The sequence below is a fragment of the Triticum aestivum genome, chromosome 2B, assembly GCF_018294505.1.
Source record: "Triticum aestivum cultivar Chinese Spring chromosome 2B, IWGSC CS RefSeq v2.1, whole genome shotgun sequence".
Lineage (NCBI taxonomy): Eukaryota > Viridiplantae > Streptophyta > Magnoliopsida > Poales > Poaceae > Triticum > Triticum aestivum.
The window spans coordinates 63,359,218-63,370,680 of record NC_057798.1 but is presented as its reverse complement, the minus strand read 5'-3'; the positions used below and the strand labels follow the sequence as shown (position 1 = coordinate 63,370,680).

At 49.6% G+C, this 11,463-nt stretch overlaps 1 protein-coding gene and 2 pseudogenes across 4 annotated transcripts; 1 reads left to right on the top strand and 2 right to left on the bottom strand.

The window, feature by feature from the left end:
* Positions 1 to 763: 763 nt before the first annotated feature.
* LOC123043495 (two-component response regulator-like PRR37) lies at positions 764 to 4,875 on the top strand. 4 transcript variants are annotated; one of them, XM_044465959.1, is made up of 10 exons: positions 764 to 917; positions 1,006 to 1,262; positions 1,370 to 1,569; positions 1,673 to 1,837; positions 1,922 to 2,055; positions 2,218 to 2,373; positions 2,781 to 2,958; positions 3,064 to 3,481; positions 3,564 to 4,227; positions 4,343 to 4,875. In XM_044465959.1, exons 2-10 carry the CDS (start codon positions 1,252 to 1,254, stop codon positions 4,439 to 4,441), a joined length of 2,025 nt encoding a protein of 674 aa, XP_044321894.1. In that variant the 5' UTR covers positions 764 to 917; positions 1,006 to 1,251; the 3' UTR covers positions 4,442 to 4,875. The 4 variants fall into 4 exon arrangements, with proteins under 4 accessions (XP_044321894.1, XP_044321896.1, XP_044321895.1 ...); XM_044465961.1 differs by having other exon boundaries at positions 770 to 917; positions 1,116 to 1,262; XM_044465960.1 differs by having other exon boundaries at positions 777 to 1,262.
* A 1,316-nt stretch (positions 4,876 to 6,191) lies between these two features.
* On the bottom strand, positions 6,192 to 6,871 carry LOC123038967 (NEP1-interacting protein-like 1; annotated as a pseudogene).
* Positions 6,872 to 7,960: 1,089 nt separating this feature from the next.
* Positions 7,961 to 8,805, bottom strand: LOC123040460 (NEP1-interacting protein 2-like; annotated as a pseudogene).
* Positions 8,806 to 11,463: the final 2,658 nt, after the last annotated feature.

The following is an 11,463-nucleotide window of genomic DNA, read 5'->3' as shown; positions in this document are numbered from 1 at the left end:
ATCATAACGATCGTTGTCTCATTCCATTCAGGTGGGATCTTCCTGGAATTAATAGCTAGCAAGACTTGTTGGATAATATCATCTCCCAGAATATGCCAATATTTTTTGAAAAAAATGGCATGAAGCCCATCGGGACCTGGGGCCTTAAGATCGCCGATGCTAAACGCAGCCTTACGCACATCATCAGCCGTGTACTTCTTTCTCTATGAAGTTGGCTTCAGACAAATCCTGTATGCAGAGCAAAAAAGAAAACCGAGGGAGGATTTGAAAGGGGGCGGAACCTTGGAGCGGTATTTGGTCACACGAGCAAAATCCATGGCAAGCGCTTCTTCACACTAGGGCTGGTCGAAGAGGATGGATTGAGTTGACGGCTCCAGCGTTCCAGGGCTCCCCTCGACTCCTTCGACTCCACCACCGTTGCCAAGGAGTTGATTGAGAGGCGAGCGAGGGCAGCCGTCCGTCCACGCGTCGGCACCCGGTTTGTCCCGGCGCCAAGCAGCTCCTCCGTTTGCTTCCGCCACCGGCCGCCAGGCGGGGCCCACAAAATCCACATCCCCCGGTGATCCGCTGGCCCGGGCTGGGCGCCTCCGGAGGGCAGAAAAGATATGCGGATCCAGCGCGGGTGCGGCGGGGTGTGGAGCGCGCGGCTTTTGATTTACGGGGATCTCTTTCTGGCCGCCCCGGGGCCCCACCACCGGCGCTCCCCGCCTCCATTTCGTCCACGTCACCCGCCCCCTCCCCCAATATCTACTCCTCCGCCCCCCTTCGCTTCCCGCACACACACACACACACGCGGACTACTCCTCTGCTCGACTCGACTGCAGTCGCCGCCGCCGTCCATGGCCGCGCCCCCTCCCGCGTCTTCGTCGTCCTCCTCCTCCTCAACCTGACAGGCAGCGCAGCGCGACAAACGCGAGGTGAGCTCCCGCCTGTCTGTCACTCGTCTGCTCTGTTCCTGCCCGATTGGGGATCGAATCATCCGTTTCAATCTGCGTGTGGATCCAGGGCATGCTCCTTCCTTCACTCCAGGCCCTCTCTCTAGCTAATAATATGTGCCCGGAAATTGCTGGAGATTAACCGGCTCGCCGCCTTGTCTGCTACTGCCCCCCTTTTAGCCGCCGGCAGCTCCATTCGAGGAGACGATTCATTCCGCTCCGTCTCAACCACTTGCTCTTCTCTGTGTTTTTTGCGTTTTGTTTTCTTGATTTGATTCGGTGGCCCGCCGTCGACGAACGCACGCACGCACGCCGGATGCGACCGAGGTTCGATTATTACTCACGGCAGCGTACTGCTGGTTGTGCTATTATGCGCGCCTCCTCCCTCGCCGTCAACCACCAAACGACCCCAACATGTTTCCTCTTGGAGTCAGGCCGCCTCCTCCTAGCGCCATGGACCGTCATCACCACCAGCAGCAGCAGCAGCCGCCGTCGCCTCAAGGGGACCATGCCGCCCAGCCGCGCTGCTGGGAGGAGTTCCTCCACAGGAAGACCATCCGGGTCCTGCTCGTGGAGACCGACGACTCCACCCGGCAGGTCGTCACCGCCCTGCTCCGCCACTGCATGTACCAAGGTCCTTACTCATACTCTGTCTCAGCTACTACCGGTGTTAATTTGCACTGGCTCGGTCGTCATGGAGGTACTAAATCTGGGCGTTGGTTGTCTGTCATGTTCAGTTATCCCTGCTGAAAACGGCCACCAGGCGTGGGCGTATCTCCAGGACATGCAGAGCAACATCGACCTTGTTCTGACAGAGGTCTTCATGCACGGCGGTCTCTCCGGGATCGACCTGCTCGGCAGGATCATGAACCACGAGGTCTGCAAGGACATCCCCGTCATCAGTAAGCACCCCCTCGCCGCTATAATGTTTCAGTATCAGGTCCATTTCGTCCACGTGCATAGATTTATATCTTCTTGGTTTCCAGTGATGTCGTCGCACAATTCGATGGGCACGGTCCTCAGTTGCCTGTCAAATGGTGCTGCTGACTTCTTGGCCAAGCCGATACGTAAGAACGAGCTTAAGAACCTTTGGGCGCATGTGTGGAGACGCTCTCACAGCGTAAGTTACTATCTCTCATGGTGTATCATCATTCAGAAATACTACTGCTGCTGCTGCTGCTGCTTCAGTTCCTAGTTTCACTTGTGTCCTTCCAGCTTACTAGTGCATCTTTTACTGGTATGGTACTGGGTACTAAAACAAAGTTGTTTTCATGGAACTCAGTCCAGTGGCAGTGGTAGTGGAAGTGCCATTCAGACGCAGAAGTGTACCAAATCAAAGAGCGCTGACGATTCCAATAATAACAGCAATAACCGCAACGACGATGCCAGCATGGGGCTCAATGCAAGGGATGGCAGCGATAATGGTAGTGGCACTCAGGTATGAGATTTTTATGTTTTTTTTTACTACTATCTGTAATATTTCCAGACAAGACTGAACACAACAATTTTTAGGATAAGGAAGCTAGATAAAACTGAATGCAACTAACTGCTTCTGCTAGTGCACTAGAGGTCAATTTGTCCATATAGCAAACAAATTATCTGTGACTACTACATGACTCATTCTTTTTGTAAACTACCGAACTTAGACAGGTCTGTATTTTACTCTAGTGTAGTAGAAGTCTTTGCTTAAACTGTACGAGGAAACTGCTGGATAGTAAGATTTGAAACATATGCTAGTTGTTTGGACTTTGAAACTTGAATCAACTGCTGTAAGTAGAATACTTAGATATGTGAGAAGTATCTGCATCTGAACAAGTTTTCTCATCAATTTATTTTAACGCGCAGAGCTCATGGACAAAGCGTGCCGTTGAGATCGACAGTCCACAGGACATGTCTCCGGATCAGTCAGTTGATCCTCCTGATAGCACTTGCGCGCATGTGAGCCACCTCAAGTCAGAGATATGCAGCAATAGATTAAGAGGTACAGATAACAAAAAATGCCAGAAACCAAAAGAAACTAATGGTATGGTATGCTCAAGTGCTCAACCGGCTCACTGTGCAACTGAACCAAAAGCCTGCTACTTGTGCCATTTTGTACTGACTAAATAAATTCCAATATGTTTTCCAGGTGATGAGTTCAAAGGGAAGGAGCTGGAGATAGGTGCCCCTGGTAATTTGAACACAGATGATCAATCCTCCCCGAACGAGAGTTCGGTCAAACCAACAGATAATGGACGGTGTGAGTATCTGCCACAGAACAACTCCAACGATACAGTTATGGAAAATTCGGATGAGCCAATTGTTCGAGCTGCTGACCTAATCGGTTCGATGGCCAAAAACATGGACGCCCAACAGGCAGCTAGAGCAATAGATGCTCCTAACTGCTCCTCACAAGTGCCGGAAGGGAAAGACGCCGACCGTGAGAACGCCATGCCATATCTTGAGCTGAGCCTAAAGAGGTCGAGATCGACCACGGAGGGTGCGGATGCGATCCAGGAGGAACAGAGGAACGTCGTGAGACGATCAGACCTCTCGGCATTCACGAGGTGCAAAGCATAATATCAGTGTCCTTTGTGAATCCTTAAATCATCCATATGTTGCATACTAACCGTTTTCATTCTTTGCAAGGTACAATACGTGCTCGTTCTCCAATCAAGGCGGGGCAGGGTTCGTCGGGAGCTGTTCGCCCAACGGCAACAGCTCCAAGGCCGCGAAAACGGACGCCGCTCAGATGAAGCAAGGCTCAAATGGCAGCAGCAACAACAACGACATGGGCTCCACCACCAAGAGCGTGATGACCAAGCCCGGTGGCAATAACAAGGTTTCACCCATCAACGGCAACACGCACACGTCGGCGTTCCATCGTGTGCAGCCATGGACGCCGGCGACAGCAACAGGGAAAGACAAGGTTGATGACGTGAGCAAGAAGAATGCTGCAGCAGCAGCAGCCGCAGCAGCGAAAGACAATGGTGGTGAAGCACAGAGCAAACACCCCTGTGCAGCGGCCCATGATGCGAATGGTGGATCGGCAGGAGGCGCTCAGTCCAACGTGATCAATCCCTCGGGTCCTGTTGAAGGTCATGCTGCCAACTATGGTAGCAACTCTGGCAGTAATAACAATACCAATAACGGTGGGAGCACCGCAGCTACTGCTGCTGCTGCTGCTGCTGTACATGGTGAGACCGGTGGCATCGACAAAAGAAGCAACATGATGCACATGAAACGGGAGCGCCGGGTGGCTGCCGTGAACAAATTCAGAGAGAAGAGAAAAGAGAGGAACTTCGGGAAGAAGGTACTGTTTTTTTTTTCTTTCTGAAAGCCGATTTCGTTTGTTCTCTGTTCTTCGTTTCATTCTTCTGTTGGGGCTTATTCATGATAGCTGATGAAATGGATCATTCCTTTTGCAGGTGCGTTACCAGAGCAGGAAGCGGCTGGCGGAGCAGCGCCCACGGGTGCGCGGGCAGTTCGTGCGGCAGCCGCCACCGCCGGCTGCCGTGGAGAGATAACCTCCCGCCACACACCTAGCTATATATACCTAGTACGTACGTACTATTTAGACAGCTGATTCTTGTGTCTTTGGCCATGGATCATTCAGAGACGGTCCTCATCTCGTCTCATCTCCTGGAAGAAGAAGAATAACAAGCTACTCCTCCTCCTGCCTGCCTGCCTTAGCTACCTACCATAGAACATGCCTGCAGAGGAGGACGACTGTAGAGTACATAGTAGAAGTGCGGAGTCGATCAGACAGGCTCCCGAGCCGCTAAGTAGTAAGTAATCAATTAATGTCTGAACCTGTGTAACGGTATGAGTGAGTATTGTGTTGTACACTTGTTATCAGTTTGGCTCTGGCGCACGCACGCACGCAACCAAGCCGATCGAGTGTCTCTGGTGTCATCAATCAACGCATATTTGTGGTTTACCAGCAAGTCATTACTGTATATATACTTGTCCCAAACCCGACCTGTGTCGGCATCATATGTGGCTCGCTTTTGTTGTCTAATCCAAGACATGAGGGGGCCTGATAAACCCGGACGGAGAAACTGATCAAAAGTGCAATGCAAAAATAGAATGAAAAGGGAGTTGCGTTGCACCTTTTATCTTTTAGAAGAAGAACCACATGAACACCACTGAAACGGAACCGGACAGTTGCGTAGGTTCTAAAAGGAAAAAGAAGGTTCAGTAAAGGGCTCTCCGCGTTTCCTACCCAAGCATCGTAGCACGACGCTCGCGACGCATCTTGCTTCGGTATCCTTGCGCAGCGGGCTCCAGGTTTTCTTCGGGGAGGTCGATCGTCCACGTCCATGTCCAACGCATGCCTGGCCACACCTTGCCCAGAAAGCGCATTTCGTTCCGCAGCTTTCAGATGCTCCGTAATAGCAGCTCAAGCACAGATGCGCGGGCTTGGTGGCTGTAGACATAGGTGTAACAGGGTGGCGCTTTTGATCTTGTTCTTGGCTGCTGCTGTTCGTCCACGGCGTTCTTCGGTTTTCAGCTCCTCATATTTTGGTGGTTTAGTCTCCATATAGTAACTGTAGTGGTTAAAACTATGTTGGTAGGATCATCATTATGTGGATGTCCTTTTGCTATTTGCTACTCTCTCGCTTGTTATATGCGGCTTGCCTTAAGTAGCCGGGATGAAGATCCTTGCTGCTGTTGCGTTTTCCTTTTGATGTACTCCCTCCGTTCCGATTTACTCGTTGTGGTTTCAGTTCATTATGCAGCGGCGGCAAAAGAACACACACGAATCTTGGAATGCCGTTACAGAGCACTTCCGAATGTACTGAGAGAACGGAGAAAACGCATCACTACACAGCCCGGCAAAGGAATCAGATTCTGTACAGGACCACACAGGTGAATCAGGACCGGCGGAACGAGGCGAGTTGCTCCACGATGTCAACGAGTTCAGTCCACATATCAAGAGCTGCCGCAGCGGCGCAACGACGAGAGGTTGAGCTCCAACCCACGCCTCAGCAGTGCAGAGTGCAGACCCCTCTTCTCCTTAATGGCGTTGTATAAAGTTCAGAAGACAGCTTTCAAAAAAAAAAAAGGTTCAGAAGATATAGTGGCCAGGGTAAAACTACCTAGCCTTTAGGGCTACTTTGGTTGCTACCCTGGGCTTCACGCCTGAGAAAAACTTCTGCCTGCCTTGACGTACGTGAAAAACTACTTTGGTTGCTACTACTTGGGATGCAGCACTTGACGTACGTGGTTGAGTTTTCACCAGGTAACCACAAACGGTAACTTTGCAGGAGTGATTCACCCCTCATCGCGAACTGGAACGTTTTCGACACTAGTGTAGTGTTAAAAACGTTCTTATATTTTGAGACAGAGGGAGTACAAAATGACACCTGCAGACTCCTGCTCTGTGCAGAAGGAAATTAAAACGCGTCCGTTTCCAATTCCCGCGGGGCGTGCTAGCTGACGGCATGGCGGCCGGCACATGGGGCGGTGCGGCCTGCGCAGGAGCCAGCGGCGGATGCAGCCCACGTGGAAAACGACAAAACGTGGGAGCATGCGCGGAGCCTGCCCGCGCGCTGGCGGTACTCCTGGAGGCAGATGGGGCAGGTGGTTTGCCCGGCGGTGTCCTTGGTTACCACCACGACGGTGTGCTTCGTCTCCGTGATCACCGGCCGGTCGAGAGCGACGAGGAGGCGGTCACCGCGACCGGAGTAGTGCGGGTCGGCGAGAGCCGCCAGCCCTGAGACGGCGCCGACGGTGCGCTTGAGTCACCCGGTGGAGCGGTGGTCGTCCTGGCGGCGGTGGCACCATATGGTCAGGAGGGAGCGGACGAGGTCGAGGTACACGAGCGCTCGGGCGACCGCCCCCAGCAGCGTCCCCTTCATGAACCCGTCGTCCTCGTCGACGAAGCCGGCTGACAGGAGGCCGTACGCGGCGCCCACCACCGTGCCGGCCACCCCGAAGACGCCCGCCGGCCACCAAATTCACCATCTTGGCAAATTCACTTGGTCGACGGCAGGCCAGGCCAACGCCCTGCCACGTACTCGTACTATATATATGGCGATTGAAGAGTCGGTAAGAAGCAGCTAACTGACGCAGCAGTACGTAGGATGCAGGAGCTAGCGCCTAGCGGCATGTATCCATCGGCGATTGAGCAATGAAAATGCGGTTGCCCGTCGGCGTCCATGCATTCAAGCATCAAGGACGTGCCCGCACTCCACTGCAGCTGGATTATGCTAAACTGAATTAGCAACGGACGTACGTACGTACGGTGACATGAAACGACACGCCGCCATGCCAACCGATACAGGCAAGGCAGAGCATGCAGAGACACACCGGAAGAACTAATCAAGCTGCTGATGAATGAATGATTGTAATCAGAGCAGGTCAGCACAAGGAGGATGCCGTGTCAAAATCAAGGCACGGATAGATACTGCACGAGAGACACATCAGGCATCACCACGCCGCTTTCAGGCTCTCGAACCACATGGGCTCAGCTCAACTCAACTCATTCAAAACTGCAAGACTTTCCTTGTGTACTCTCTTCTTCGTAATCAGAGTGCTAGACTTTCCTTGCGCGTGCTCGTCTGTGATATTGAAATGAAGTTTACATCGTGAACTGGACGAGCGCATGTACTCTTCTTCTTCGCGGATCATATAGCCATCAATTTGACATGCAAAATATGAGTGAAAATGACACAAATATGTGGATTTTGTGGGAAATATTGTACCATCAATTTGTCATTCAAAATATGTTTTCAACAGTTTACATTCGATGGTACGTTACTCATATATATTTGTCTAATTGCTATTTTTTTGCGGGTATTTGTCTAATTGATTGTCAGAGTAAAAACTCAAAATGCGTGAATACCTTCTAATCTAGGAAAATTGAGGTATATTATAAGGTGCGTCGCTGTCAGTCGCTGTCATCATTCCTCCATCACTAAAGTCGGGCAGATCTTGTTGTAGCTGACAGTCAGGAACACGAAAGTTACTATTCAAAGCTCTCGTTTGTTTGCTACAGGAAAAAAACTGTATTACACTTTGGTTTACTATATGTACTGTACTGTATATTGTGTTGACTTTTCACTGGTTCGCGGCAATGACAGCCCAATATACACGTGGCAGCTCCCATGTAAAGCACACCCGATGACCACGAACTGTAATCGGCAAAAACATCTGAAAATCACAAATTGACCTGTTTCCCGCAAGGTCAACATTCGTGTCGCGCGCTCTGGACAGAGCTAGTGGACGGCGTGACGGCACATGGGGCAGTCGGGCTTGCGCAGGAGCCAGCTACGGATGCACTCGAGATGGAAGGCGTGGGAGCACGCCGGCAGCCGCCGCCCCTCGCGCTCGCGGCCGGCCTCGAACTCTTGGAGGCAGATGGGGCAGCAGCCGCCACCTGGGGCAGGGACGGCCGCCGGCGGAAAGAAGCCGAAGCTTGCCGATCTTGCCGGTTGCTCGAGGTCGAGTCGACGACGGCGCGATCACCTCGTCTTCCACAGTAGTGCGGGTCGGCGAGAGTCGTCTGTTCGACAACGGCGCCGACGGTGCGCTTGATTCGCCCGGCGGGAGTGTCCAAGGGGGACCAGTGGTCGTCATGGCAGCGGTGACCCCATATGGTGAGGAGGGAGTGGACAAGGTCGAGGGACACGAGCGCGCCGGCGACCGCCCCCAGCAGCGTCCCCTGCGCGAAGCCGTCCTCCTCGTCGACGTAGCCGGCTGACAGGAGGCCGTACGCGGCGCCGACCACCGTCCCGGCTGCCCCGAAGACGGCAAAGAGGAGGGCGCGTGCCAGCCCGCCGGCCACCCGCGACACCACCTCCATCTTCGTTGATATCGCTCTGGATGCCGGGCCTAGGACAGGATAGGATGGATATATGATGGAGTATTTAGCTACGAAACTGCAGGCTCACTTGATCGAGGGCATACAGGCTGGCCAACCACGCATTATATATACTATTCCCTCCGTTTCTAAATATTTGTTTTTTTAGAGATTCAAATGGACTACCACATTTGGATGTATATAGACATATTTTAGAATATAGATTCACTCATTTTGCTCCGTATGTAGTCACTTGTTGAAATCTCTAGAAAAACAAATATTTAGGAATGGAGGGAGTAGCATATACCCGCGCCGTGGCGGCACGCCGCGCCTTGTTATGGTTAATAGTGTATACTATAGTATATATTTGAAAAAATTCTCTTTTATTTATTATTCTTCACTTAGAGTGAAAATTAATTTAGTTAGTAATAATCTGTCTTAAGTGGTCTAATAGATGTGTGCACGCAATACTATCTTAAAATCATGTATGCGCCATGTTGCTAATTGGTTGGTTACTACTTATTCATTTAATTTTTTGCATGTCTATTAAGTAACATAAATTTTGAATAATTTTTTTATGAACATAAAGGCATTGTGGATGCTAAGGTGCTTTAAAAAGGGAAAGTTTTATTGCATTACGTAATCGATACAGATACATACCCCCTCTGACCGGAAATACTTGTCCTTGAAATGGATGTATCTAGACTTATTTTAGTTATATATACATTTATTTTATCCATTTTTAGGACAAGTATTTCCAGACGGAGGGAGTATTACACAAGGGAAGTACTATTTTATATCGCATGCTAAGTTTGAGTTTGGTGGATCTCGGTGAATCATCTATGTAGTATATAAATTTTTATGTACATTTTTTTCTATTTTAGTTATTTGAGTTGTGGCCGCACTTCGCTGGTGCATTCGTGTGTCAGTTTTTCTATTTTGTGTGAACTTCTATTTGTCGCCGTTCATGTTCAGAACCTGGTACCAGATCTTCATGTCTTTTCACAAATCATAAAAGGTAAAGGTCCACTAAAAAAATGTAAAGGTGTATATTTTCCTTTTGAAATCTCCTAAAAAACTTATAAAAAAAAGTTTTTTCCATGAACTGGATGCCCAAGTGCTGGTACACGATGTGTGGCTGTAGCGTTTTCTTCTGCGGTTTGTTTTGTCAAACTAACGTTCCATGTGACGGCATGTGATCTATTTGCTTTCGTTTTGTCGCTGGTGGGTGCATGCTTTGATTGGGCGTGAATTTCAGAGTGATGTGACTATGTGCATGTGCATGGGATTGGGAGGAGAGGTGGTTACGTGAACGAGTGAGTTTTGCATGGGGGTGGCTACGTGAATGAGTGAGTTTTGCATGGGGGTGGCCACATGGTTATAACATCAACATTTTTTTTCCGTTCCATGCATACTGGTCAAGAGATCATGTGGATTAAGCGTACACGCACTTTTGGTTTCTTTCATTTTCGTTTGCATACGTTGCTATGGAGAGATCGTTTCTCCGGCTGCTTAGCATGGCGGTTTTCCTTCTTTATTTTTTTGCGCTTGAATGCGTAGGTGCTAGGATTTTTATTTTTGCATTCCTAGATGCTAGGATTATAGAAGTCCCAAGCATTCTCCATCACAAAAAGTTCTACTCTACTAAGTACACCATCATTCTCTCGCAGCTATTTTTTCAGTTGCGTACTTAGAGATGGAGTAGTACATAAATGTTGGTCAGTAGATTTCATCATAGAGATGGAGTAGTACGTAACATGGCATGATGAAACACTGATCGGGTAAATTCCAGAGAGCAAAGGAGAGGAGAGCGGTGCCTAGTTGTCTCAATATGTTATCCATCACATCGAATGAGGGAATAATTAGCACATTGACCATGATGGGCGCGGAGGAACTAAGTAATCCACATGCAACCCCCTATACAGAACATCATGTGAAATCATATGCAGTGCCCTGAGTTGTAGCCCATGGATTGCACGGTTGCAGCATGATCAACTGAACATGACATGCAGTTAATTTGCAACTCAACAGTATTAATTAGTTATGTGAGCCCAATATCTCATGCGTACCTGTGGTGTCACATACGAACGACCACACCACATAGACCTGACATGGTACTCTCAAAAGAAGCTTTTTGCTGAGATCGTGTCATTATGATAAATACTTCAGATTGATTTGCTGGTGCTCCTCTGCCTGAAAACAAAATATATGCAAAACGAAACAGTGATCAATTGATTTCAAAGAGCAAAGGAGAGGAGAGCAGCACTTGAGGTCGAGGCCGCTCGTAGTGCCAGCAGCGGAGCACCTTGCCTGTGTCAGCGCAGTCGCCGCACTCACTTAGATCACATTCATACCACATATAAGAAACCAGTTTAAAAACTTATATGCCGCAAAGATTAGTCAGCATACTCACGTTAAACAACTTACCAGAATTCGACAAGGAGGGCTGATGAACCTCTTGCAACAACACATTATTCTGGTCCTTTTTCTTCCGATAAGCTGCACGCCTTTGTGTGTTGAACTGCTCCTTTGTTTTGTCAGCGTAATCTATGCATGTGATGTCATCTGCATCATGTCAAAAGTAAAAACTACAAAGCCCATAAAGCAAAAATCATAAGTGTTGGATGATGGATCCACTACCGAACACGTCAATATGGATTGTGGATAAGCATGCATGGGAATACCTTTTAGCTTTGTCGCACCATCTATCTCATCGTTTGAAGTTTCACAGCCTACAGCTTA

What these genes read in the sequence shown, in the direction of transcription:
- LOC123043495 (XM_044465959.1), top strand. An exon ending in CAAGGACATCCCCGTCATCA is followed by an intron (nt 1,838 to 1,921) that starts GTAAGCACCCCC and finishes CTTGGTTTCCAG; the next exon opens with TGATGTCGTCGCACAATTCG. An exon ending in GACCTCTCGGCATTCACGAG is followed by an intron (nt 3,482 to 3,563) that starts GTGCAAAGCATA and finishes ATTCTTTGCAAG; the next exon opens with GTACAATACGTGCTCGTTCT.